The sequence below is a fragment of the Sylvia atricapilla genome, chromosome 31 (assembly GCF_009819655.1).
Source record: "Sylvia atricapilla isolate bSylAtr1 chromosome 31, bSylAtr1.pri, whole genome shotgun sequence".
In the NCBI taxonomy this organism is placed as follows: Eukaryota; Metazoa; Chordata; class Aves; order Passeriformes; family Sylviidae; genus Sylvia; species Sylvia atricapilla.
The window spans coordinates 510,189-536,755 of NC_089170.1; the positions used below are offsets into that span (position 1 = coordinate 510,189).

Below are 26,567 nucleotides of genomic sequence, written 5' to 3' on the forward strand. Positions count from 1 at the left end.
TGGGGGTTTTCCCCCCTTAACTCCCCCCAAATTTTTGGGAAACCCTCCCAAATTTTGGGGTCCCCCCCGTTTTTGGGGTCTCCCAAAAACCCCAAAAACTCCACACACCCCAAATTTCCAGATTCCTCCTCTTTATTCCCCAAATCCGGGGCTCCCCTTTTCCCCTCCCCCGCAGGATTTCGGAGTCCCTCGGGAATTTTGGGGTTGTTTTTGGGTTTTGGGGTTGTTTTGGGGGCACTCAGGGGGGGACAGCGTCGCCCACCCAGCGCAGGTACGGCGGGTTCCCCTGAGCCACTGGCAGCGCCACCACCTCGGGCACCTCGTAGGGATGGTGGGACCTGGGGGACCCCAAAGTCATCGTCAGTCATCCCAAAATCCTCCTTAAGAACCCCCAAATCCAAAAACATCCCCCCCTCCCCAAACCTCCCTAAAATCCCCCCAAAACTCCCACCCAAAACCAGCCCCGAGAACCCCCAAATCCCGAAACTCCTCCCCAAAACTGGCCCTGGGAACCCCAAAACCGCCCCAGCGGACCTCAGGGACCCCAAAATCCCACCCAGGACCCCCCAAGTCCCCTCTGGGATCCCCAAATCTCCCCCAAAACAGACCCTGGGACCCCACCCCCCCCAAATCCCCCAGAATGCCCCAAAATCTCCCCTGGGACCCCCCAAACGGACCTTGGCACCCCCCAACCCCCACCTGGGACCCCCTAAACCCCTCCTGGGACCCCGAATCCCCTCAAGACCCCCCAAATCTCCCCAGCGCCCCCGTCCCCACCGGACGAATTCTGTCAGCGCCGGCACTCGGGAGCTGCGGGTCTTGATCATCTGGGGACACACAGGGAACACCTTGGAGACATCTGGAGACACTTGCGGGGGCATGGGGGGACATCTGGGGACAGCCCAGGGCCGTTGAGGAGACATTTGGGGGGCATCCACATGGCTCTCCAGGGACACTCCAAGGACATCTGGGGACACTGTGGGGACACCCTAGGGATGTTGGGGAAACCCCAGGGACACTTTGGGAACCCTGGGGACATCCTGGGGACATTGCAGGGAAGACTGGGGACACCTCCAGGACACCTTGGGGATACTGGGAGTCCACTGGGGACATGAGGGACAGCCCAAGGACACTTCAGTGACACTGGGGGACATCGGGGACACTCCAGGGACACTTTAGAGACATTAGGGAGACATTGGAGACACTTGGGGACACCCTGGGGGGACATCGGGGACAAGCCAGTGGCACCCCAGGGACATCGGGGGAACATAGCGGATACTTGGGGACATCAGCGGGAAGACCAGGGACAGTTATGAAGACACCTCAGGGACTCCTTGGGGACACTCTGGGGACACCCCTGGGACCCCTTGGGGACACTGTGGGGACATCCTGGGGACCCCGAGGGCACAAGGGGACAGTGTGGGGACACCCACACGGGACATTGCTCACCAGCAGGACCTCATTGTCCTCCTCGAGCTTCCCCTGCCACGTATACCTGTGGGGACATCGGGGTGGCACCTCCTTGTCCTCCAACATCCCCAATGTCCCCTCAATGTCACCCCAGTGTCCCTAGTCCCTCCCACTGTCCTCATGTCCCTGTTGTCCCCAATCCCCAATGCCCCCAATGCCCCTGCCTCCAATGTCCCGCTGATAGCCCCAATGTCCCCAAGTGTCCTTGATGTCTCTCTGTGCCCTCAATGCCACCCCAGTGTCCCTAATCCCTCCCACTGTCCCCAATGTCCCTCAAGGTTCCCCAATGTCCCCGATATCCCCAGTGTCCCCAATGCCCCAATGTCTCTGTTGTCCCCACTGTGCCCCCGCTGTCCCCTGTGCTGTCCCCACTCACACAGAGGTGACCCCGGGCACGATGTTCACACAGGCGGCCAAACGCTGCTGGACCAGAGCCCTGCGACAGGGACAGTGTCACCTGTGTCACCTCCCCGGGAGAAGGACAATGTCACCTCCCCTGGGATGGGGACAGTGTCACCAACCCCCTGTGAACCCCTGCCACCTCCCCTGGGACAGGGACAGTGTCACCCACCCGTCACCTCCTCTGTGACCTCCCTGTGTCACCAACCCCCCATGACCCCTGGGGACACTGGGACAGTGCGACACTGGGACAGTGCCACCCTGTGCCACTCCCCATGTCACCTCCCTGTGCCCCCCTTGGTGGCAGTGCCCCTCAGCGCTGTCCCCGCAGTGTCCCCGTTGTCACCTGGCCAGCTCGGTGGCCACGCTCTGGTTGGGGCAGGTGACGAAGGCGGCTGAGACGGAGCCGGGGACGTACCCGGGGCCACCCTCGGTGTCCCCTTTGGTGTCACCTTTGTCATCCCCGGTGTCCCCTTTGGTGTTCCCCAGTGTCCCCTGGGCCGTCCCCAGTGTCCTCTGGGCAGTGGCCATGGGCAGTGCCTGCCGGCCCAGCGCCGACAGCAGCAGCAGCGACAGTGCCTGCAGGGACAGCATGTCGCGATATATCGGCGTGTCGTGACATATCCGTGTGTCATAACATATCGGCGTGTCGTGACATATCAGCATGCTGTGACATATGGGTGTGTTGTGACATACCGGTGTGTCACAACATGGGCACGTTGCAATACATTGGCACGTCATGATCTATCCGTGTGTCGTGACACATCACTGTGTGACAGCAGTGTCACGAGACATCAGCATGTCACGATATATCTGCACATCGCAGTGTCAGCGTGTCGTGATATATCGGTGTATTGCGATACTCTGGCATGTTGCAGTGTGGGCACGTCATGATACGTGGGTGTGTGGCGATGTATCAGCATGTGGCGATATCAGCATGCCACGACACGGGCGTGTCGCGATAGCAGCGTGTCATGACACACGGCCACATCCTGGTGCATCGGCATGTCCTGATCTATGGCCGCACCCCGATCTATCGGCACGTTGTTATATCGACGTGTCGCGATCCATTGGCACGTCATGATATCGGCACGTGGCGACAGCAGTGTCACGACAGCTGTGCGGCCACAACCCAGCACGTCGCCATACTCGTGTCCCGATATCTGCGTCCCAATATTCTGTCACCGGCTGTGCCACGGCACCAGCCTGTCGTGACGTTCATGTCGCGATACCCCCCCCATGGTGCAATGTCCCCGGATCGCGACACCCCCCACCATGTCGTGACACTCACAGCCCAGGCCGCTCTCATTGGCCGCCGGCGCCTCCTGGGGGGATGGGAGCGGCTGAGACCCCAAAGCTCCACAATGACCTCAAAATTGCCCCAACCCCCCAAAACGGCCCCAAAAGCCCCTCCCTGAATTGTCCCCGCCCACAAACCCGACCCCTCCCCAAAACCCCCCACAAAAGTCGGCCCCAGCCCCAAAACCTGACCCCAAACACGACCCCCAAAATGCGACCCCTCCTCAAAGCCCCGCCCTAAACTTGCGCCCGCCCCAAAACCTGATCCCAAAATTGCCCCCCCCCAAGCCCCCGGAGACCCCAGCCCCAAAACTGACCCTAAACCCGACCCCAAATTCACCCCCAGCCTCAAACCCCCCCCCCAAAAATGGCCCCCAGCCCCAAATCCTGCCCCCCACAAATCCCTCACTGGAGACACGGGGACCCCAAAACTGCCCTGGCCTCGCCCCCTTCCCGAATTCACCTCAAAGCTGCCCCCATACACCGCCGCCTCACACCTCCTCCCTCCACTCTCCGCCCTTGAGCCGCCCCTCACCCAACTCCCCCGGAACGCCCCCCCCGCCCCCCCAGGACTCGTCCCTCCCCCAATTCCCCCCAAACTCCCCCAGAGACCCCCCCCCCGGACCTTCCCCTCCCCCAAAACTTCCCAAATCCGCCCCAAACCTCCCTCAACCCCCCGCGGACCCTCCCCAAACTCACCCCTTCCCCAAATTCCTCCCAAAGTTCCCCCCCAAATCCCCCCCGGGACCCTCCCCCGCCCCTCCCTCTCCTCACCGCTCCCCGCGCGCCGCTCACGCCGCCGCCGCCCCCACGTGACCCGTGGGCCCCGCCCCCGTCCCGTGACGTCACCGCCTCCGCCGGAAGAGACCGGGGGCGGAGGACGGGGGGGGGGGAGGGGGAGTCCCCACCCCCCGCTTTCCCCTCTTCCCCTCCGCCTTCCCCTCCCCCTCCCCCACCTCGTTTCCCTCCCTCTCCCCTCCCCCCCATCCCGGGGCTCCTTAGGCTCGCCCCTCCCCCACCTTGGCCCCTCCCCCTCTGACCCCGCCCCTTTCGTGGCGGCCCCGCCCCCTCCAGCCCCGGCTCCTCCCCCTGTTTGGCCCCGCCCCATCCCCCACGGCCCCTCCCCCATGCCTGGCCCATTCCCCCGCTCCGGTTCCCGGTTCCCGCTCCGGCCCCTTCCCCACCCTTAACCCCTCCCTCCTCCCGGCCCCTCCCCCATTTCCGGCTCCTCCCCCTCCCCCCTCCGCGTCCCGGCCCCTCCCCCCCTTCCCCCTCCCCCCTCCCCAATTTCGGGTCCTCCCCCCTCCCCCTCCCCCTCGCCCCTCCCCCCGCCGGGGGTGTCGCGCGCCGGTGGCACCATGTCCTATGTCCCCTTCCGAGGTACGGGGGGGGCACTGGGACCACTGGAAGCGGGGGAGGCTCCGACTGGGAGCACTGGGAGGCGCGCTGGGGCTACTGGGAGCGGGGGAGGCTTTACTGGGAGCACTGGGAGCGCTGCTGGGGCCGGGGGCGGCTCGGACTGGGAACACCGGGAGCCGGGGAGGCCGGTACTGGGGATACTGGGAGCGGGGGAGGCCCGTATTGGGCAGACTGGGAGCAGCACTGTGGCCGGGGGCGGCTGGGACTGGGCGGACTGGGAGCGGGGGTTGCTCTTACTGGGGATACTGGGAGCAGCACTGGGAGCGGGGGAGGCTCGGACTGGGGCCGGGGGTGGCTGTTACTGGGGATATTGGGACTGGGGGAGGCTCGGACTGGGAGCACTGGGAGCGGGGGATGCTCTTACTGGAGGCTACTGGGAGCGGAGGAGGCCGGTACTGGGGATACTGGGAGGCGGGGGATGCTTTTACTGGGAATACTGGGAGCGCTGCTGGTGCCGGGGGCGGCGCGGACTGGGCGGACTGGGCACGGGGGAGGCTTTACTGGGGATACTGGGACGGGGGGAGCCTCGGACTGGGAGCGGCACCGGGCCCGCGGGCGGCTGTTACTGGGCAGATTGGGAGCGGACGAGGCCGGTACTGGGGGCGGGGGAGGCCCGTACTGGGAGCGCTGGGGCCGGGGGCGGCTCGGACTGGGGATACTGGGAGCGGGGGAGGCTTTACTGGGCGGACTGGGAGCGGGGGAGGCCCGTACTGGGGATACTGGGACTGAAGGATGCCCTTACTGGGGATACTGGGAGCAATACTGGGGCCGGGGGGGCTGTTACTGGGCAGACTGGGACTGATACTGGGGCTGTGGGGGATCCAACTGGGGCCAGGGGAGGCTCTTACTGGGAATACTGGGAGCAGAGGCCTTGTACTGGGAGTACTGGGACTGGCACTGGAGGATACTGGTGCTGGAGGATGCCATTACTGGGATTGGGGGAGGCTCTTACTGGGGATACTGGGACTGGGGGAGGTCGTTACTGGGGACACTGGGACTGGGGGAGGCCGTTACTGGGGATACTGGGACTGGGGGGACTGGGACTGGGGATACTGGGACTGGGGGAGGCCGTTACTGGGGATACTGGGACTGGGGGAGGCCGTTACTGGGGATACTGGGACTGGGGGAGGCTGTTACTGGGGACACTGGGACTGGGGGAGGCCGTTACTGGGGACACTGGGACTGGGGGAGGCCGTTACTGGGGGTACTGGGACTGGGGGAGGCTCTTACTGGGGATACTGGTGCCTGGCAATGCTGTTACTGGGCATACTGGTGTGTGCTGGGGCTGTGACTGGGAGGTCCCAGTGTGCGGTGCTGTGGTTACTGATGGTTACTGGTGCCAGTGCATGCTGTTACTGGTGGTTACTGGTGCTGGCATTTAACTGGTGTTTAACTGGGATTTACTGGTGGCAGTGGATGCAGTTATTGGGGATACTGGTGTGTGCTGGGGCTGTTACTGGTGATACTGGTGCCAGGGGATGTGATAACTGGGAGGTCCCAGTATGCTGTGGTGCAGTTACTGGTGGTTACTAGTATCAGTATGTGCTGATACTGGGATGAGGGGATGCTGTTACTGGGAGTCACTAGGACCAGTGGATGTTGTTACTGGTTCATACTGGTCCTGGTGGATGCTGATACTGGTGTTTACTGGTGTGTGGTGATGCTCTTACTGGTGCATACTGGTACCACTACATGCTCTTACTGGGGATACTGGTGCCGGTGGATGCTGTTACTGGGAGTTACTGGGACCAATGTACGCTGTTACTGGTGTATACTGGTGTTGGTGGATGCTGTTACTGGTGTATACTGGTGTGTGGCAATGCTGTTACTGGTGTATACTGGTGCCAGTGGATGGTGTAACTGGGAGTTACTGGAACCAGGCCATCCTTAAACTGGGACTTACTGGGACGTGGAGATGCTCATACTGGGAGTTACTGGGACCTGCAGATGCCGTTACTGGGGATATTGGGATGAGGGGATGCTGTAACTGGTGGTTACTGGTGCTGGTGGATGCCGTTACTGGGGATACCGGTGCCAGTGGATGTGGTTACTGGGAGTTACTGGTCCCGGTGGACGCTATTACTGGTGTATACTCGTGTCAGGGCATGCTGTTACTGGGCGTTACTGGTACCAGTGCATGCTGTAACTGGGGATACTGGTGCTGATGGATGGTGTAACTGGTCAGTGACTGGGAGTCACTGGTCTGTACTGAGGGGCACTCATCTGTACTGGGGTTACTGGTCTATACTGGGAGTCACTGGTCTGTACTGGGAGGTACTGGTCTATAATGGGGGTCACTGGTCTGTACTGGTGTCACTGGTCTATACTGGTGTTACTGGTCTATACTGGAGTTACTGGTCTGTACTGGGGTCACTGATCTGTACTGGTGTTACTGGTCTATACTGGGGTCACTGGTCTGTACTGGGGTCACTGGTCTGTACTGGTGTTACTGGTCTGTACTGGGGTCACTGGTCTTACTGGGGTCACTGGTCTATACTGGGGTCACTGGTCTGTACTGGAGTCACTGGTCTATACTGGAGTTACTGGTCTGTACTGGTGTTACTGGTCTGTACTGGGGTCACTGGTCTGTACTGGGGTCACTGGTCTGTACTGGGGTCACTGGCGGTGCCGGGTGCAGACACCAGGACTCCCATTCCCGCCTCCTGGGGAGGATTTTGGGGTTCCCCGGGGGGGGGTCCCGGCGGTGCTGAGGAATTCCCGGCGGGGATTTGGGCACCCCCTGGAGTTTGGGGACCCCGCCCCAAATCCTCCCAAATCCCCAAACCCCCCAAATCCTCCCAAAGCCCCCGTAATTTCCCAAAATTCCCCAAATCCCCAAAACTGCCCCAAATGCCCGGAATTTGGGACACCAGGTCAACCCGGCCAACGGGCGCTGGAGGCACTCGGGGTTTTTGGGGGGGCACCCGCGATTTTTGGGGGGACCCCGGGTATTTGGGGGGGCACCCGAGCCGTGCCCACTCCCCTCACCCTCTCCCGCACCCCTTTTTGGAGGTCTCCGGAGGAATTTTGGGGTGTCCCTGACATCAGCTTAACCCTCGGAGGGAGCACCCAGTGGAAATTTGGGGGGCACCTGCAGCTTGGGGGGGGGGGGGCACTCAGGGCCTTGAGGCGACCCCGGAGGGTCCCACGGGTGCTCTGGGGCACCCCCAAAATTTGGGGACCCCTCCCAAAATCCCCAACCTCCCCCGGCCTTTGGCCGCCAGGTCTACCCCGGTACTCGGTAGGGGTGCTCGGGGTGGGGGGGGGCACCCAGGGGCTCGGGGGGGTCCCACGGGGGGGCTCAGTGGTTTTTGGGGACCTCCCCCCCCACCCCGTCCAGGAATTTGGGGCCCCCATCCCACCCCCGGCAGGCGCCGTGGGCTGCGGTTGCCGGAGCAACGGGCGGGATGCGGGAGGATGCCGGTGGGCAGCACCCATGGGTGGGCTCCGGGGGCCCGGGGGGCGCCCAGCTGTGACCCCCGCCCTCCCCCAGATGTGCGTGGAGCCCCCCTGGCCCGCGGGCCCTACGCGCCCTCCCCGTACGAGCGCCCACCCTGGAACCCCCGGTTCTGCATCATCTCCGGGAACCAGCTGCTGATGCTCGATGAGGAGGAGGTGAGCGGCACCGCCGGGCCTGCGGGGGGGTGCCGGGGGGGGCTCGGGGGGGTCCCCCCAAACCCTCTGACCCCTCCCCGGGGCGCCCCCAGATCCACCCGCTGCTGATCCGGGACCGGCGGAGCGAACCGTGCCGGAGCAAACTGCTGCGGAGGACCGTCAGCGTGCCGGTGGAGGGGCGCCCGCACCCCGAGCACGGTACCGGCCGCGGGGGCGGCGCCTCGGGGGGGCCTCGGGGGGACCCCGGGAGGTTTTGGGGTCCCCCCGGCCCCTCCCCCCGCTCCGGCCGGGGTGGGGGCGGGGGAGGCGGCGGCGCTGGAGGAGGGGAAGGCGCGGATTTGACACCCCCCCCTCCCCCCTCCCCGGCCCGCATGGGAGCCATGGTGACATCCCATAATGCTCGCAGAGGCGCTGCGCTGCCTGGCGACGGTCGCCATGGCGACGGGGACACGGGCCCGGCCCCCACCCTACCCGAAACCGCCACCCCCCCAAAATTCCTCCCCCACCCCTCCCCAACCCAAGGGAGGCCCCGGCTGCGCCGCCCCCCGGGAGGGGGAGGGGCGGGGGGAGGGGGGGTTGGGGACACGGGGGGACACCGGGGAGGGGACACGGGGGCGGGAGGGGTGGCCCCGCCCCCGCCCCGCGGGGGTTTTCGGGGGAAAAAGGGAAAATTTGGGCTTCCAGAAAGGGGAGGAGGGGAGGGAGACAGGGACAGCAGTGCCACCCTCGGGGTTGGGGACAGGGACAGGGGACAGCAGTGCCACCCCCGGGATTGGGGACAGAGGACAGGGACAGGGACAGCAGTGCCACCCCCGGGATTGGGGACAGAGGACAGGGACAGGGACAGCAGTGCCAGCCCCGGGGTTGGGGACAGAGGACAGGGACAGGGACAGCAGTGCCAGCCCCCGGGTTGGGGACAGGGGACAGGGACAGCAGTGCCACCCCTGGTGCCACCAGGGCTGTTGGAGACAGGGACACCAGTGCCACTCTCATAACTGGGGACAGGGACACCAGTGCCACCCCCATGACAGGGGACAGTGACATCAGTGCCACCACCCTTTGTCGGGGACAGGGGCAACCACCAATGCCAGGGAACACCGGTGCCACCGCTGTCACCTCCCCTGGGCCACCCCCACTGTCCCTGTCCTGCTGCCAGCCCCCAGTGCCACCAGTGCCACCCTCACCAGTAGGACAGGGGACACCAGTGCCACCCTGTCACTGCCACCATTGTCACCTCCCCAGTGCCACCCTCACCCGGTGCCACCAGTGCCACCCCTGCTGTCACCACTGTCACCACCTCCGTGTCACCAGTGCCACTGGGAACAGGGACAGCAGTGTCACCAGTGCCCTTTGCCGCCAGTGTCACAAGTGCCATTGTCACCATCACCATCCAGTGCCACCAGTGCCGCCATCCTCTGCCGCTGTCACCGCTGCTGTCACCATCCACTGCCACCAATGCCATTGTCACCACTGCTGTCACCATCTGCTGCCATAAATGTCATTGCTGCCACCATCACCAGTGTCATCAGTGCCACCGCTGTTCCCAGTGCCATCAGTGTCCTCACTGCCACCAGTGCCACCACCACTGTCACCATCCAGTGCCACCAGCGGTGTCATCACTGCCTGCCACCGGTGATGTTGTCACCACTGTCACCAGTGTCCCGAGTGCCATCACTGTCATCCCCAGTGTGTCCCAGTGCCACCAGTGTGTCCCAGTGTCACCGTTTCTAGTATCACCAGTGCAACCAGGGCCGCCAGAGTCACCATGCCCAGTGTCACCTCTCACTGTCCCCACTGTCCCCAGTGCCACCACTGTCACCCCTCACTGTCCCCAGGGTCCCCATCCCCCGTGTCCCCGGTGTGTCGCAGTGTCCCCGTCCCCAGTGCCACCGCTCCCTGTCCCCGGTGTCCCTCTCACCTCCCGGCCCCCCCCCCCCCCCCCCCCCTTTTTTTCCCACGGAATCTGGCCCCGCCCCTTTTCCCACGCCCCCGCTCTGGGCGTGGCCTCCTCACCGGGTGGGCGTGACCTCCGCACGCTGTGGGCGTGGCCTCGCTCATTTCTGGGCGTGGCCTCCTCGCTCTGAGCGCGCCTCCCGCGAGCGCAGCAGGCGTGGCCAGGGACGTTGTGGGCGTGTCCCGAGCGCGGTGGGCGTGGTCTGAGCGCGGTGGGCGGGGCCTCCCGAGCGCGGGGCGGCGGCGGCGGCGCCGGGTGAGTGCGGGGGGGGCGAGTGTGCAAAGGGGGGGCCGAGTGTGCAAGGGGGGGGGGCGAGTGTGCAAGGTGAGCGTGCCCGGAGGGGGGAGGGGCGGGGCCGGGGGCCCCCCCCCCGAGCGCGGGGGGCAGGGGGAGGTGGGGGAGGGGCAGCGGGGGCGGCGCGCGGAGCCGCGAGCGGGGGGAGGGGAGGGGGGAGTGAGTGTGCAAAAAGGGGAGGGGGGAGGGGAGCGAGCGTGCAACGGGGGGAGGGTGGGATGGGAAACAGGGGGGAGGGGGTGCCGGGCGAGTGTGCAAGGGCCGGGAGTGAGTGTGCAAGGCCGGGGGGGCTCAGGGTGAGTGTGCAAGGGGTGAGAGGTCTCAGCGTGAGTGTGCCAGGGCCAGGTGTGAGGGGCCAGGTGAGTGTGCAAGTGCCGGGAGGCACAGTGAGTGTGCAAGGGACAGGTGAGTGTGCAAGGCCCCCCCAGGTGAGTGTCCCACCCCGGTGAGTGTGCTCTCTCCAGGCGAGTCTGTGCCCTCCCCCCCCCCAGTGTGTGTGATCCCCCCAGGTGTGTCTGACCCCCCCCCCCCCGCAGGTGTGTGTGAACCCCCAAGTGTGTGTGCCCCCCCCCGGTGTGTGTGCCCCCCCCAGTGTGTGTGATCCCCCCCAGGTGTGACTGACACCCCCCAGGTGAGTGTGACCCCTCCACGTGAGTCTGTGCCCCCCCCAGGTGCTCCCCCCCCCGCCGCCCCGCCCCCCCCGATGCTCGTGGGGGTCGCTCCGGCCCCGCCCCGGGGGGGGCTCGGGGGGGCCCCGGGGTCGCTTTAGGACCATGTGGGGCCCCCCCCCGCCCCAGCCCCAAATCTCGGGGTCTCCCTGGGGCCCCCCCGGCCCCCCCCGGCCCCGCCTCGGCCCCGAGGGCGGCAGCAGCACCGTGGCCGGTAGGAAACGGGGGGCGGGGTTTGGGGCGGGGCAGAGGGGAATTGGGGCGTGGCGAAGGGGATTTGGGACGGTCTTGGGGCCATTTTGGGGGGCAGAATGGAAGAGAGTCCAAAATTGAGGGATGGGGCTGGAAATTTGGGGGAGGGGTTACAAAGGGTGTGGTGGAGGGAAAAGAACTTGGGGGGGTTTAGGGGGGCTTTAGGGGGCGGTTCTTGCTATTTGGGGGAGATTGGTGGCGCAGAATCGAAGAGACCCCAAAATTTGAGGGGAGAAGAGGCTTGAAATTTGGGGAGGGGACTGGGAATTTGGGGAGGGCGAGGGGTTAAAGAGGATTTGGGGGTGGGGGATGAATTTTGGGGGGGTAGGAAGGGCTTTGGGGTCAGACCTGGAGGAACGCCGAATGTTGAGGAGGGGGCGCAATATGTGGGAAGAAGGCTCAAGGGGGCAGAGTTAGAGGGTTTAGGGGAGGGGCAGGAATTTGGCGGGATTTAGGGGCCTTTGGGGGGGTTTTGTGGGGGTTTTAGGGGGAGAGATTTGAAGTGACCTCAAAATTTGGAGAGGAGGCTCAGAGTTGAAGAGGATTTGGGGGAGAATTTTGGATGGGTTTGGAGGGGCAGAATTGAAGGGACCCCAAAACTGGGGAGGGGGTTGGGGGGAGTTGGGGGGGGGCAGAATTAGAGATGCCCCGAGTGTGCGGAGGGAGGCTCGGGGTTGGAGAGGATTTGGGGACAGGGAGAGAATTGGGGGGGGGGGGGGGGGGGGCGGTTAGGGGGATTTGGGGGGTTGGAGGAGTTTTGGGGGGTCAGAATTAAAGGGAGCCAAAAATTTGGAGAGGGGGCTCAGGGTTAAAGAGCGTTTGGGGGTGGGAGAAGAATTTGGGGGGGATTTGGGGGGTCCTGGGGGGGGGTTGGGGCAGCGGGTGGGGCAGAATTAAAGGGACCCCAAATCTGGGGGGGACTCAGTTTTGGGGGGTGGAATTTGGGCAAGCCAAATTTGGGGCTGGGGTCTGAAATTTGGGGAGGGGGGGCTCCATTTGAGGGGGCTTGGGGGAGTTTTTATGGGGACTTTAAGGGGATTTGGGGGGTCAGAGTGAAGGGGGGCCCCAAAATTGGGAAGAGGGTCCCAAAATTTGGAGGGAGGGTCCTGAAATTTGGGGTGGGGCTGAGGAGATTTGGGGGTGGCAGAAGACTTTAGGGGGCATTTTGGGGGAGGGCAACGAAATTTGGAGGGAAGAACCCCAAAATTTGGGTCTGGAGGTGACTGGGGGAGGCGAGCAGAGTCAAGGGACCCTCGGGGAGCTGCTGAGACCCCCCAAAACTTCCCCAAATTTCCTCTCCCTCCACCTTTTGGCGTGGATTTGGGGATCCCCCATCCCAGAGGATTTGGGGGTGGGATTTTGGGGTCCTCGCCGGTCAGGAGTAGAATTTTGGGGACTGTCCCCCAATTATCATCGTGTTTTGGGGTCCCCTCACCCCCATGACCCCCCAGAATCCACCCAAATGCCCCCAGACCCCAAATCCCCACTCCCACCTTCATTGGGGGAGATTTGGAGACACTTTGAGGAGCTTTGGGGGCGATTTTGGGGGTCTCCAGAGGTCAGGGTAGGCATTTTTGGGCCCTTCCCATTATCCCCATAATTTGGGGTCCTCTGACCCTCCACGAGCCCCCTAAAACCCCCCAAACGTCCCCGTCAGGCCCCAAATTCCCCCCAAACCTCCAAAACCCCCCTTCCATTTTCCCACAGAGCAGATTTTGGCACTCCCACAGGACTTGGGGGTGGGATTTTGGGGTTCCCCCAGGTTTTGGGGTCCCTCACCCCCCTAAAACCGCCAAAGACCCCCCAAAATTCCCCCCAGGCCCCCAAGTCCCCCTTCCATCCCCCAGTGAGCAGATTTTGGGGTCCCGTCAGGTTCTGGGGTGGGATTTCGGGAACCCCCTGGGCTGAGGGGTGGGATTTTGGGAACCCCCGGGTCCCGGGGTGGGATTTGGAGACCCCCCGTATTCTGGGTTGGGATTTGGGGTCCCCTGGGGTTTGGGGCACCCTGACTGCTCCGTGCCCCCCATACCCCAGATTACCACGGCGGCCGCTCCCGCAGAAAGAGCGTTCCCGGGGGGAAGCAGTTCAGCATCAACATGGACACGCCGCCTGCCCCGCCCTTCCGGCCCTCGGTGAGTGCCCGGCGCCATGGCAACCGTGGGCTGGCTGTTACCATGGCAACCACCATCTCTCTGTCACCTTAGTTGCCATGGTCCCCACGTGTGGCGCCATGGTTACTGTGGTCACCCAGCATCGGTTGCCATGTTTACCATTGTCACCCTTCATCTGTTGCCACGGTCCCCCATCATCCATTCCCTTGATTACCGTGGTCCAAATAAACCAGTTGCCATGATTACCATGTGTTACCATCATTTGTTGCCATGGTTACCATGGGCCCCTGTCGTTCGTTGCCATGGTTACCATTGTCACCACATGCCCCGTGCCATGGTCCCGTGGTCCCCACATGCTCATTCCCATACCATTGCCTCTCATCATCTGTTGCCATGGTTACCAGTGTCCCCCATCATCTGATGCCTTGACTACCATGGTCCTCACTCCCCCTTTCCATGAGCCCCATCATCCATTGCCATGGTTACCATTGTCACACATGATCCATTACCATGCTCCCCACACAGCCATTGCCGTGGTTACTAGGGCCCATACACCCTTTGCCATGGTGACATTGTGCTCCATGACACGTTGCTATGGTCACCCCAGCACACACATGTTGCCATGGTTACCATGGTCCCATTTCCATGTTACCATGGTTACTGTGGGTCCTGATGTGCCTATTGTAGTTGTTACCCCATCACATGCCTGTTGCTATGGTTACCCCATCACACACCTGTTTCTATGGTTACCCCATCAGGCACATGCTCCCATGGTTACAATGGTGCTCAGTCATTGCCATGGTTACTGTGTTCCCTGTCATCTGTTCCCAATGGTTACCCTAGTCCCTGTTTCCGGGTTGCCATGGTTACTGCAGTCCCCTGTCACCCGTTGCCATGGTTACCCTGTCACACACCCTTTGGCTTGGTTGCCATGATTATTGTGGTACATTTGTACTACCATGCTGTAGTACATCTGTTGCCCTTGTTACCATTGACCCTCCCCATCAACTGTTGCCATGGTTACTGTGCTTGCTCTTTGCCCGTTGCCATGGTTACCCCATTAAACACACATTGCCATGGTTACTCCTTCACACACCAGGTGCCATGGTTAATGTGATCACAAGCCGTTGCCATGGTCCCACATCACCCATTGCTCTGGTTACTGTGGTCACCAGACAGCTGTTGCCTGGGGTTACTGGGGTTCCCAATGACATGTACCCTTGGTCACACAGACCAGCACCTGTTGCCATGGTTACCACACTCTAGCACAGCCCTGTTACTGTGGTCCTGCCTGTTGCCATGGTTACAGCAGTCCAGCACATCCCCGTTGCCATGGTTACACCACCCCAGGGCTGCCTACAGTGCCTGTTGCAATGGTTACTGTGAGCCATTGACCCATTACACCCTGTTGCCATGGTTACTGCTCTTCCCCCATTGCTGTGGGTCCCATATCCCCCTTGCCATGGCAAATCCTCCACCACCTGTAACCATGGCAACCGTGATGATTCACAGCCTATCGCCATGGCAACTGAGGCCCTGTTACCGCTTACCATGTCAACCCGGTAACACAGGGCCTGGATACTCTGTTGCCACAGTAACCAGGATCCTACCTCGCCTATTTCCATGGCAACCAGGTAACACCAGGTCAGGACTAATCCATTGCCATGGCAACCGAATAACCCAGGTCCTGAATTACCTGTTGCTATGGCAGCCAGGTAACCTGGATCCTGAATATTTGGTTGCCATGGTAACCAGGTAACCCAGGTCCAGAATAACCCGTTGCCATGGTAACTCGGTAACCTAGACCCAGAATAACCTGTTGCCATGGTAACCAGGTAACCCAGGTCCTGAATTACCCGTTGCCATGGTAACTGTGGCTCCACTCTGCCCATGGTTACTGCCGGCTGATTTTGCCCATTGCCATGGCAACTGCAACCTGTAAGCATGGGGACTGTGATCCAGTGACCCCTATGGTGACTCCCAATTTCCGCTGCAGACCCCGGTGACTTCCTGGTGACCTCTGACCCTTGTGCCAAATGACCCCAATGACCCCTGACCCCTCGGTGACTCCTGACCCTGGGTGACCTCTGGTGACCCCTGACCTTGAGTGATCTTGAGCTGACTGCTGGATGACCCCAAATGACCCCTGAATAACCCCTGGGTAACCCCTGGGTGACCCCTGGATGGCCTCTGACCCTGAATGAATCCTGAGTGACCCCTGAGTGATCCTTGACTCTGGGTGACGTCTGAATAACCCCCAGGTCACCCCTGAATGACCTCTGAATGACCCCTGGCTGACCCTGGCCTTCCCCCCACCCCCTATGACCCCCAAGTGACCCTTGGCTGTCCTGGCTGTCCCCGCACCCCCAGATGACCCAGCTGACCCCTGAATGACTCCTGACCCCTGTGTGAACCCCAGATGACCCCTGACCCCTGAGTGCCCCCCGGCTGACCCCCGGGTGACCTCTGCCCCCAGCAAGGCTTCCTGAGCCGGCGCCTCAAGAGCTCCATCAAGAGAACCAAGAGCCAGCCCAAGCTGGACCGGACCAGCAGCTTCCGGCAGATCCTGCCACGCTTCCGCAGCGCCGACCATGACAGGTGAGACACCTGGGGACAGGTAAATACACCTGGGGACAGCTGGGGACACTAGGGACACACCTGGGGACATTGGGGACACAGCTGGGGACATTGGGGACACAGCTGGGACACACCTGGGGACATTGGGGACACAGCTGGAGACATTGGGGACCCAGCTGGGACACACCTGGGGACATTGGGGACACAGCTGGGACACAGCTCATACACCTGGGACACATGACAGGGGGGTTGGGGGCAGCTCCTGGCAGATCCTGCCACACTTCCACAGCACCAACCACGACAGGTGAGACACCTGGGACAGGTAAATACACCTGGGGGCATTGGGAACACACCCAGGGACACACCTGGGGACACATCGTACACCAGGGATACACCTGGGGACACCTGGGGACACCACAGGGACACCACAGGGACATTGGGGCAGCTGCCAGCAGATCCCGCCGCACTTCTGGAGTGCAGACCACAACAGGTGAGACACCTGGGAAACCTGGGGACAGCTGGGACACACCTGGGGACACCTGGGACATACCTCATACCCCTGGGGACAGCTGGGACATACATGGGGGCACCTGGACACACCTGGCACCCCTCGGGGGGGGTTGGGTGCTGATCCTGCTGAGCTTCCAGAGTGCTGACCACAACAGGTGAGGGCACCTGGGGACATCTGGGGACACCTGAGATACACCTGGGGGCATTGGGGACACACCTGGAGCCACCTTAGGGGGTTGGAACACAGCTGGATACACCTGGGAACAGCTGGGACACACCTGGGGGCACCACAGGGACAGTGGGGCAGCTTCCGGCAGATCCTGCCGTGCTTCCGGAGCACCAACCACGACAGGTAAATACACCTGGGGACACACATGGGACACCTGGGACACACCTGAGTACAGCTGGGGACACCTAGGGACAGCTGGGGGCATTGGGCACACACCTGGGGTCATTGGGGACACACCTGGGGTCATTGGGGACACACCTGAGGGCACTGGGGACCCACCTGGGTACACCTCAAGGGCTTTGGGGGCAGACCCTGCCGTGCTTCCGCAGCACCAACCATGACAGGTGAGACACACCTGGAGACAGTGGGGACACACCTGGGCCACCTGAGACACACCTGGGGACGCACCCTGGGAGAGCTGGGGACACAGATCATACACCTGGGGACAGCTGGGGCCACCTGGGGGCATTGGGGACACACCTAGGGGGGCTGGGGGTAGATCCTGCCAGGTTTCCAAAGCACCAACCATGACAGGTGAGACACACCTGGAGACAGTGGGGACACACCTGGGCCACCTGGGGGCACCTGGGCCCAGCTAGGGACATTGGGGACACACCTGGAGACACCTCAGGAGGTTTGGGGGCAGATCCTGGAGCGCCGACGAGGACAAATGAGCATACCTGGGGACACCTGAAGGGCATTGGGGTCACACCTGGGGACAGGTGAGACACTCCTGGGGACAGCTGTGGGGACGCTGGGGACACACCACAGGGACATTGGGGCAGCTTTTGGAGTGCTGACCGTGACAGGTGAGACACTTGGGGACAGCTGGGGAGACCTGGGAGGAGCTGGGACACACCTGGAGGCATAGGGGACACACCTGGGGACATCTGGGGGCACACCTGGGGACATCTGGGGCACACCTGGGGACATGGGGGCCACACCTGGGGACATTGGGGACACACTTGGGACACACCTGAGGGAGTTTGGGGGCACCTGGGGACAACTGGGAACACACCCGGGACACACCTGGGGACACTTGGGGTCACCTGGGCACACCTGGGGACACCTGGAAATACACCTGGGACACACCTAGGAGACCTGGACACACCTGGGGACATCAGGGCACACCTGGGGACACCACAGGGGCATTTGGGGACATTTGGGGGCACTGGACCAGCAGCTCCCACAGCGCCGAGCGTGACAGGTACTGGGAACACCTGGGGACACACCCAGCGACACCCCGGGGGCCTTTGGGGTCCCACCGTGGTGGAGCCCTAAATCCCACCAGGAACTCCCCAAAATCCCCCCAAAATCACCAAAATCCCCTGAAATCCCCCCAATTTCCTCTCAAATCTCCCCAAATCCCCGAAGATCTCCCTCAAATTCCCTCAAATCCCTTCAAATCTGCTGAAATCTCCACAAATTCCCCCAATCCCCCCAAAATCCCAAAAAATCCCCTCAAATCTCCTCAGATTCCCCTCAAGTCCCCCCAAACTCTCTCAAATCCCCTCAAATGCTTCCCAACCCCCCCAAATTCCCTCAAATCCCCTGAAATCCCCCCAAATACCCTCAAATCCCCTTAAAATCCCCTTTAAATGTCCTCTAATCCCCCCCAATCCCCATCAAATCCTTCAAAATCCCCCAATACCCCTCAACTCCCTAAATTCCCTTAAATTCCCCTCAGATCCCCTCAAATCCCCAAAACTCCCCCCAAATTCTCCCAAATCCCCTCAACCCCTCCAAATTTCCTCAAAATTACCTTCAAATCCCCCCAAATCCTCCCAAACCCTCCAAAATCCCCTGGAAATCTCCTCGAATCCCAGAGAAACCCCTGAAAATCCTCCCAGATCCCCCTCCAACTCCCCGAATCCCACTCAAATCCCTTTCCAACATCCCCAATCCCCCCAAATTCCAAAACTCCCATTTAGGGCCTGTCTGATGTAGAGCTTTAAGGAGTCCCACTCCCACAAACCTTCCTAAATTCCCCCAGAACAGCCCCAAATCCCTTTCCGACCCCTCATATTCCCAAAATTCTCTCAAATCCCCCCCAAATGCCTCAAATCCCTCCCAAATTCCCCAAATGCCAGTCAAATCCCTTTCCAACACCCCCAGTCCCCCAAAATTCCCCAAATTCCCAAATCCCTCATGTTTAGGGCCCAGCTGATGCAGAGCTTTAAGGAGTCCCGCTTCCACAACCCCCCAAATTCCTTCAAAATTAACCCAAATCCCTTCCTAACCCCTCAAATTCCCTAAATTCCCCTCAAATCCCCCAAATTCCCTCAAATCCCTCCTAAATTCCCACAAATTCCCTCAATTCCCCCCCAGATACCCCAAACTCCCCCCAGATTTCCCAAATCCCCGTTTAGGCCATGTCTGATGTAGAGCTTTAAGGAGTCCCACTCCCACAAAATCCCCCCCAAAACGGCCCCAAATCTCTTTCCAACCCCTCAAATTCCCCAAATCCCCCTCAAATCCTCCAAACTCCCCCCAAATCCCCCCAAACTCCCCTCAAATTCCTGAAACTCCCCTGAAACTCCCAAGACCCCCATTTAGGGCCCAGCTGATGCAGAGCTTTAAGGAGTCCCACTCCTACAAATCTCCCCAAATTCCTTTCCAACTCCCTTAATCCCCCTCAAATCCCCCCCCCCCCCCAAACAGCCCCAAATCCCCCAAACTCCCCCCAAATTCCCCAATCCCCCGTCCAGGGCCCGTCTGATGCAGAGCTTTAAGGAGTCCCACTCTCACGAGTCACTGCTGAGCCCCTCAAGTGCGGCCGAGGCACTGGAGCTGAACCTGGACGAGGATTCCATCATCAAGGCCGTGCACAGCAGCATCCTGGGCCAGGAGTTCTGCTTTGAGGTGGGAAATTCCAGGGATTTTCTGGGAATTCCAGGGGATGTGGCTCACCTGAGGGGGCGTGGCTCACCAGAGGGGGCGTGGCCATGTCCCACCTGCTCACAGGTGACAACGGCGTCAGGCACCAAATGTTTCGCCTGCCGGTCGGCGGCAGAGAGGGACAAATGGATCGAGAACCTCCAGAGGGCTGTGAAGCCCAACAAGGTGGGTGGGGCTGGGGTGGGCGGGGCTAATGGAATGGAGAGGGGCTACTGGGATTGAGGAAGGGCTACTGGGGGTGGGACTGGTCAATGGGTCATGGAGGTGGTCAGTAGGTCACCAGGGTGTTCAGCTGGCCATGGGGATGGTCAGCTGGTCATAGGGATGGGCAACTGGTCATGGGTGTGGTCAGTAGGTCATGGTGGGCAACTGGTCACTGGGGTGATCAGTGATGTTTGATGGTCAAGTGGTGGTCAACTGGTTGTGGGGAGAGCCAATGGGTCATGGAGGTGGCCAGCTGGTCATGGGCATGGTCAGCTGGCCATGGGGGTAGTCAGCTGGTGGGAGGGGATGGTCAGCTGGTTATGAGGATAGTCAGGTGGTGATGGTCAACTGGTCATGTAGGGCTGAACTGGTCATCGGGTTGCTGGAGTGGTGGGAATGGGAATGGAAATGGAAATGGTCAGCTGGTATTGATGGTCAGCTGGTGTTTGATGGTCAGCTGGTGTTGATGGTCAACTGGTGGTTGATGGTCAGCAGGTGTTTGATGGTCAACTGGTGGTTGATGGTCAGCAGGTGTTTGATGGTCAGCTGGTGTCAATGGTCAGCTGGCAGTGATGGTGACCTGGCATTGATGTCACTTGGTGACAATGGGGATGGTCAACTGGTGTAGATGTCACCTGGTGTTGATGTTGCCTGGCACTGATGGTCATCTGGTAGCAATGGGGATGGTCACCTGTCATTGATGTCACCTGCCATTGATGCCAACCTGGCCAAGCACAGCCCATCCACCCTCACGACCCCACTCCCCTTTCTCCCCTGCTCCCCCACTGCCCTGACCCCCTGCTGACCCCTGACCCCATGCTGACCCCCAATCCCACAATGACCCCTGACCCCTCTCTGACCCCGCGGTGACCCCCCAGGACAACAGCCGGCGCGTGGACAACGTGCTGAAGCTGTGGGTGATCGAGGCACGGGACCTGCCGCCCAAGAAGCGCTACTACTGCGAGCTGTGCCTGGACGACATGCTGTACGCCCGCACCACCAGCAAGGCCCGCACCGACAACGTCTTCTGGGGAGAGCACTTCGAGTTCAACAACCTGCCCGCCGTGCGCACCATCCGCCTGCACCTCTACAAGGACACCGACAAGAAGAGGAAGAAGGACAAGAGCAACTACGTGGGCATGGTGAGCTGGGAGGGAAGGGGTTAATCGATACAATCGAGCAGAAAATTAATTTGGTTTTTATGTTGGTGGCCGTTCGAGCGTTGGCTTTCTTTTTGTTTTGGGGAGATGGGATGGATGTCCTGGTTTAGGGAAAATTTGGGATATGGGATTGTCTTGGTTTAGGGAAAATTTTGGGAGGAAACCTCCCGTCCTGGTTTTGGGCAAATTTGAGAGGAAAAGCTCCTGTCCTGGGTAATGGCAAATTTGGGATTAGGATAAATTTGGGAGGACACCTCCTGTTATGGTTTAGGGCAAATTTTGGGAGATGGGATGTCCTGCTTTAGGGCAAATTTAGGAGGAAACTTCCTGTCCTGCTTTAGGGTAAAATTTGGGAGGAAACCTCCCAAATGGGGTTCCTCTGGAGAGCAAACCCAAACTCCCTTCCAGCCAGTCTGGGAAAAAGAACTTCCTCAGAGAAAAGTGGAAAAAACCTATTTATTTAAACAAACAAAATCCCCACCAACAAAAAGAATTAATAATATGAAACATAAAGCCTCTTGTTCTGAAGAGAAATGGCAAAGCAGAGAGAAGTCCTTGCTGTGGGTGTAGCTCGGCTCTCTTTCAGTCCCTCTGGAAGTCCAGGCCCTGGTGGGCCGCAGGTGCCAGCCCCTGGTGCTCATCTGGGTTTTTCAGTCCAGACCAGGTTTAAACAGTCCCAAGAAAAAGGGGAAAAACCAGGCCAGAGAACTTCTCTGCCTCAGCTAGCTAAACGAACTAAAAGCAAAAAAGATCTCTGTCTGGTGTCTGGCTGTGCCTTGGACGAACACACCGAGTCCAGAGGAAAAATGCAGAGGAGTGAAGGGTGTTTTCTCAAAACAAACTGTGTGCTCCTTCTTTCCCTGCTCGGCTCTCAGAACCAGCCTGAAAGGTGTAAAATTCAATATACAGCACACACAGAATAAACGACTAGGGATACGAGCAGCATAAAGTCACCCCAGGACAGAGGACTGGAGAGGGAAAGGTGAAAGAGGCTCCACTTAAAGTAAATAGATTTGTAAACACATACTAACAGAAAGAAAAGGAAAAAACAAACTTTTAAACTCTTTCTTTTGCTACAAACTGTTTACTTTCATAGAGAAGAAAGTGATTTTCAGTTAGTTGTAGCTATTTAAATATATTTTTGCACAACACAGAGAGAAAACAGTGATTTTTGGATAGTTGTAACTATTTAAATATAATTTTGCATCACTTTGGGAGAGGAGCTTCTCTAGAGTCTTGTGGAGACACTGCAAGAAGAAGTTTGGTGGCTCATTTTCTCTTCTTTTAACTATTTTTCTCTTCTGAATTTTCTCTTCTTTAGTTGTTAGCGTTGCTAACAACGCTAGGAGCTAAACTGAACACAGATGAAAGACAACTGCTGCAACCTGTAGCATAAAACCAACATTGCTAATCTATAATCTTCTCCTGCCCCATCAAAAACAATAAAACAACCCCTCCAAACAAACAAAACCCCCCAAACCCCCTCAAAAATCCCCAAAACAAAACCAAACAAAAAAGCCTTCAAAAACAAACACACCCACCCCCCCCCCCCCCCCAAACCAAAAACATAACCAACCCAGGTCACTGCTGGCGGGCAGCAAGCTCCAAAAACCCAGCCAAACCTGGCCCTAAAGTCTAGACTAAATCTTTAACTCACAGTATAATATCAACTTCTAACCAACCAAAAAAAAGCCCCACCCAAAAAACCCCCTCAAATTACTTAAAATCCTTTAATTTTAAACCTAAGTTTCAAGAAAAAAACATGGCTAACTTTTTAATTAATTCATTAAACTATTAACATTTACTGTAACGTCTTTTTTAGAAAACACCCCCTTTACATCTGTGCTAAACCACTACAACGTTGAACCACAGATTTTATCGATTTATTTTTTAATGTATTTTATTTTAATGTATTTTATATATATACTTTTTTTTTTTTTTTTGCAGATTTTAAGTTGTTTGTTAAGGCATTCACAAATCACCTCATTGGCCGGCTCGCCCTGTCCATCAATCTGGGCACGCCTCCTTCGGGGCGCCTGATTGGTCAGGGCTCATCATCACGTCCCTTCTCCTTTACCTCGGTTTTGCATTCTTAGTCATTACTTTCTCAGGCTCTTCTTATTTTAGTCCAGTTTTATTCAGTAATTTTGACGATTCTGAGAGTTCAAATAACCAAAATCTGCAGGTGGTTCAGGTTACTCACATGGTTTGTCCAGTAAACAGAGCTCAGGTTTTTATCTGGGTTTTGCATTCTTGGCAGTCAGCTCCTCCATTCAGGCTCTTCTTTTGTTATTTTAGCACCGTTTTTCTCAATAACCTCGACGGATTCCTGAGGATTCCGATAACAAAAACCTGCATGGGGTTAAGTTTGCTCTCACACGGTTTGGCCAGTAAATAGAGTTTAGGTTTTGCTTCTTGGTAGTCAGTTTCTCAGGCTCCTGGTTCTTATTTCTCTTGTTTTTTCTCAGTAACATCGATGAATTCCTGAGGGTTCTGATAACAAAAACTGGGGGTGGTTACATTCACTTCCACACAGTTTGGCCGGTAAACAGAGTTCAGGTTTTTATCTTGGTTTTGCATTCTTGGTAGCCAGTTTCTCCATTCCTGCCAGTCAGTTTCTCAGGCTCCTGGTTCTTATTTCTCTTGTTTTTTCTCAGTAACATCGATGAATTCCTGAGGGTTCTGATAACAAAAACTGGGGGTGGTTACATTCACTTCCACACAGTTTGGCCGGTAAACAGAGTTCAGGTTTTTATCTTGGTTTTGCATTCTTGGTAGCCAGTTTCTCCATTCCTGCCAGTCAGTTTCTCAGGCTCTTGGTTCTCAATTTAGTCTGTTTTTTTTCAGCAACCTCCATGAATTTCTAAGAATTCTGCTGATAAAAATCTTCAGGTGGTAAAGTTCACTTCCACACATTCTGGCCGGTAAACAGAGTTCAGGTTTTTATCTCGGTTTTGTGTTCTTGATAGCCAGTTTCTCCATTCCTGCTGGTCAGTTTTCAGGTTCTTCATTCTTATTTTATTCTGTTCCTGTTTTTCTCATTAACCTCAGTGAATTCCTGAGGGTTCCAATAACAAAAACTGAGGGTGGTTAAGTTTGCTCACACACAGTTTGGCTGGTAAACAGAGTTTAGGTTTTTATCCAGGTTTTGCATTCTTGGTAGTCAGTTCCTCCATTCCTGCCAGTCAGTTTCTCAGGCTCCTGGTTCTCATTTTAGTCCATTTTTTCTCAGTAACTGCAGTGAGTTCTTGAGAGTTCTGATAACAAAATCTGCAGGTGGTTAAGTTTGCTCACACACGGTTTAGGTTTTTATCTTTTGCAATCCTGATAGTCAGTTTCTCAGGCTCCTGACTCTCATTTTACTCCTGGTTTTCTCAGTAACCTCAGTGAATTCCTGAGAGTTCCGATAATAAAAATCTGCAGGTGGTTCAGTTTACTCACCCATGGTTTGGCCAGGAAGCAGAGTTTAGGTTTTTATCTCAGTTTGCATTCCTGCCGGTCAGTTTCTCAGGCTCTTTGTTCTTATTTTAGTCCTTTTTTTTTTTTTTTTTGGTAAACTTGACAAATTTCTGAGGGTTCCGATAACAAAAACTGGCAGGTGTTGAAGTTTGCTCGCACACGGTTTGGCTGCAGCCCTAAGCCATGTAAACCCCTCTGTGCAGGTGAGCATCCCCATCGCCAGCGTGACGGGGCGGCACTTTGCCGAGCAGTGGTACCCGCTGAGCCAGCCCAGCGGCAGCAAGAGCAAGGCGGGCTGCCCGGCGCTGCGTGTCAAGAGCCGCTTCCAGACCATGAGCATCCTGCCCATGGAGCTCTACAAGGAGTTCGCCGAGTACGTCACCAACAACTACCGCATGCTCTGCGCCGTGCTGGAGCCCGTGCTCAGCGTCAAGAGCAAGGAGGAGGTGGCCTGTGCCCTGGTGCACATCCTGCAGAGCACCGGAAAGGCCAAGGTGGGATGGCAGGAGGCAGGAGGAGTTCAGGAATGGTGGGATTTTGGGAGGTTGGGATGGATGGATGGATGGATGGATGGATGGATGGATGGATGGATGATGGATGGATGGATGGATGATGGATGGACAGATGATGGATGGATGACAGATGGATGGATGCATGATGGATGGATGGACGGATGGTGGAGATGGGACAGAGGAATGTCCGGTGCTGGGCCGTGCTGACGGTCCTGGGCAGGACTTCCTGTCGGACATGGCCATGACGGAGGTGGATCGTTTCATGGACCGGGAGCACCTGATCTTCCGGGAGAACACCTTGGCCACCAAAGCCATTGAGGAGTACCTGAAGCTCATCGGCCAGAAATACCTCAAGGACGCCATTGGTGAGTGCCAGTGGGACTGGGGGGTGCTGGAGGGGAGAGGCCTCCATGGCAGGGGTGGGGTGGGTGGTCCCACTCATTGCCATGAAATGATTGGGTGGCCCTTTGTTGTGGTCATAAGATGGTTGGGTGGTCCCTACTCACAGTCAGGTTCCATCACCATGATCATGAGATCACGGAGTGGTCCTCACTCATGGCCCTGTTCCATCACCACCATTATGAGGTCATTGGGTGGTCCCACAGGTGTCCCAGCCATCTCATGAGCACAGGAAGGGGACACATGGTGGGGTGTCCTCTTCCTGTGCTCATGAGATGGCTGGGAGGTCCCTGCTCACAGCCTGGTTCCATCACCATCATCATGAGATGGTTGGGTTGTCATTTCCTGTGGCCATGAGAGCATTGGGTGGTCCCTTTTCATGGCCATGTCCTCAGTCAGATAGTTCTGGGATGGTTGGGTGGTCCCTACTCACAGTCAGGTTCCATCACCTTCATCAGTGAGATGGTTGGGTGGTCTCTTCTTGTGGCCATGAGACATTTGTGTGGTCTCTGCCTGTGGCCCTGACGTGGTTGGGTAGCTCCTTCTTGTGGTCATGCGGTGGTTGGGTGGTCCCTACTCATGGCCAGGGTCCATCACCACCATAATGAGATTGTTGGGTGGTCCCCATTCATGACCATGAAATCATTGGGTGGTCCCTTCTTGTGGTCATGAAATCATCAGGTGGTCCCTTTTCGTGTCCATGACATGGTTGGATGGTCCCCACTCATGGCCATTAGGTCATTGGATGGACCCCATTAATGTCCAGGTTCCATCAACATCATGATGAAACATCTTGTGGTCATGACATGGTTGAGTGGTCACTTCTCATGGCCACTAAGTCATTGTATGGTCTCCATTCACCATCATGTTCCATCATGAGATCTTGGGTGGCTGCCGCTCATGGCCAGGTTCCATCACCACCATCATGAGATCGTTGGGTGGTCACTTCTCATGGCCATGAAATCATTGGGTGGTCCCTTACTGTGGTCATGACATGGTTGGGTGGTCCTGACCTGTGACCAGGTTCCATCACCACCATCATGAGATCTTTGGGTGGCCCCCACTCATGGTCATTAGGTCATTGGATGGTCCTCACTGACAGTCATGTTCTATCACCACCATAATGAGATCTTTGGTG

At 58.4% G+C, this 26,567-nt stretch overlaps 2 protein-coding genes across 10 annotated transcripts in view; one reads left to right on the plus strand and one right to left on the minus strand.

Moving 5' to 3' along the window:
- Positions 1 to 114: 114 nt before the first annotated feature.
- Positions 115 to 3,961, minus strand: CUTA (cutA divalent cation tolerance homolog). Its single transcript, XM_066338072.1, has 7 exons — positions 3,943 to 3,961; positions 3,161 to 3,194; positions 2,216 to 2,448; positions 1,847 to 1,906; positions 1,450 to 1,495; positions 778 to 827; positions 115 to 338 (listed from the first exon to the last, which is right to left on the minus strand). Exons 2-7 carry the CDS (start codon positions 3,176 to 3,178, stop codon positions 239 to 241), a joined length of 507 nt encoding a protein of 168 aa, XP_066194169.1. The 5' UTR covers positions 3,179 to 3,194; positions 3,943 to 3,961; the 3' UTR covers positions 115 to 238.
- Positions 3,962 to 4,476: 515 nt separating this feature from the next.
- Positions 4,477 to 26,567, plus strand: part of SYNGAP1 (synaptic Ras GTPase activating protein 1) — a 39,272-nt gene continuing 17,181 nt past the window's right edge. For 5 of the 9 annotated variants that reach the window (XM_066338041.1, XM_066338044.1, XM_066338042.1 and 2 more), the window contains exons 1-11: positions 4,477 to 4,548; positions 8,081 to 8,202; positions 8,295 to 8,400; positions 13,405 to 13,502; positions 15,958 to 16,079; positions 17,894 to 18,004; positions 19,506 to 19,659; positions 19,762 to 19,860; positions 20,778 to 21,041; positions 24,722 to 25,012; positions 25,251 to 25,395. In XM_066338041.1, the coding sequence (XP_066194138.1) occupies positions 4,527 to 4,548; positions 8,081 to 8,202; positions 8,295 to 8,400; positions 13,405 to 13,502; positions 15,958 to 16,079; positions 17,894 to 18,004; positions 19,506 to 19,659; positions 19,762 to 19,860; positions 20,778 to 21,041; positions 24,722 to 25,012; positions 25,251 to 25,395 (1,534 nt within the window). In that variant the 5' untranslated portion in view covers positions 4,477 to 4,526. Of the gene's footprint in view, positions 4,549 to 8,004; positions 8,203 to 8,294; positions 8,401 to 13,404; positions 13,503 to 15,957; positions 16,080 to 16,877; positions 16,921 to 17,893; positions 18,005 to 19,505; positions 19,660 to 19,761; positions 19,861 to 20,777; positions 21,042 to 24,721; positions 25,013 to 25,250; positions 25,396 to 26,567 lie in introns of those variants that run through there. The other 4 variants (XM_066338040.1, XM_066338043.1, XM_066338048.1 and 1 more) reach the window with 3 other exon arrangements.

What these genes read in the sequence shown, in the direction of transcription:
- CUTA (XM_066338072.1), bottom strand. An exon ending in GTGCCCGGGGTCACCTCTGT is followed by an intron (nt 1,496 to 1,846) that starts GTGAGTGGGGAC and finishes ATGTCCCCACAG; the next exon opens with GTATACGTGGCAGGGGAAGC. An exon ending in GCGCTGACAGAATTCGTCCG is followed by an intron (nt 339 to 777) that starts GTGGGGACGGGG and finishes GGGGTCCCCCAG; the next exon opens with GTCCCACCATCCCTACGAGG.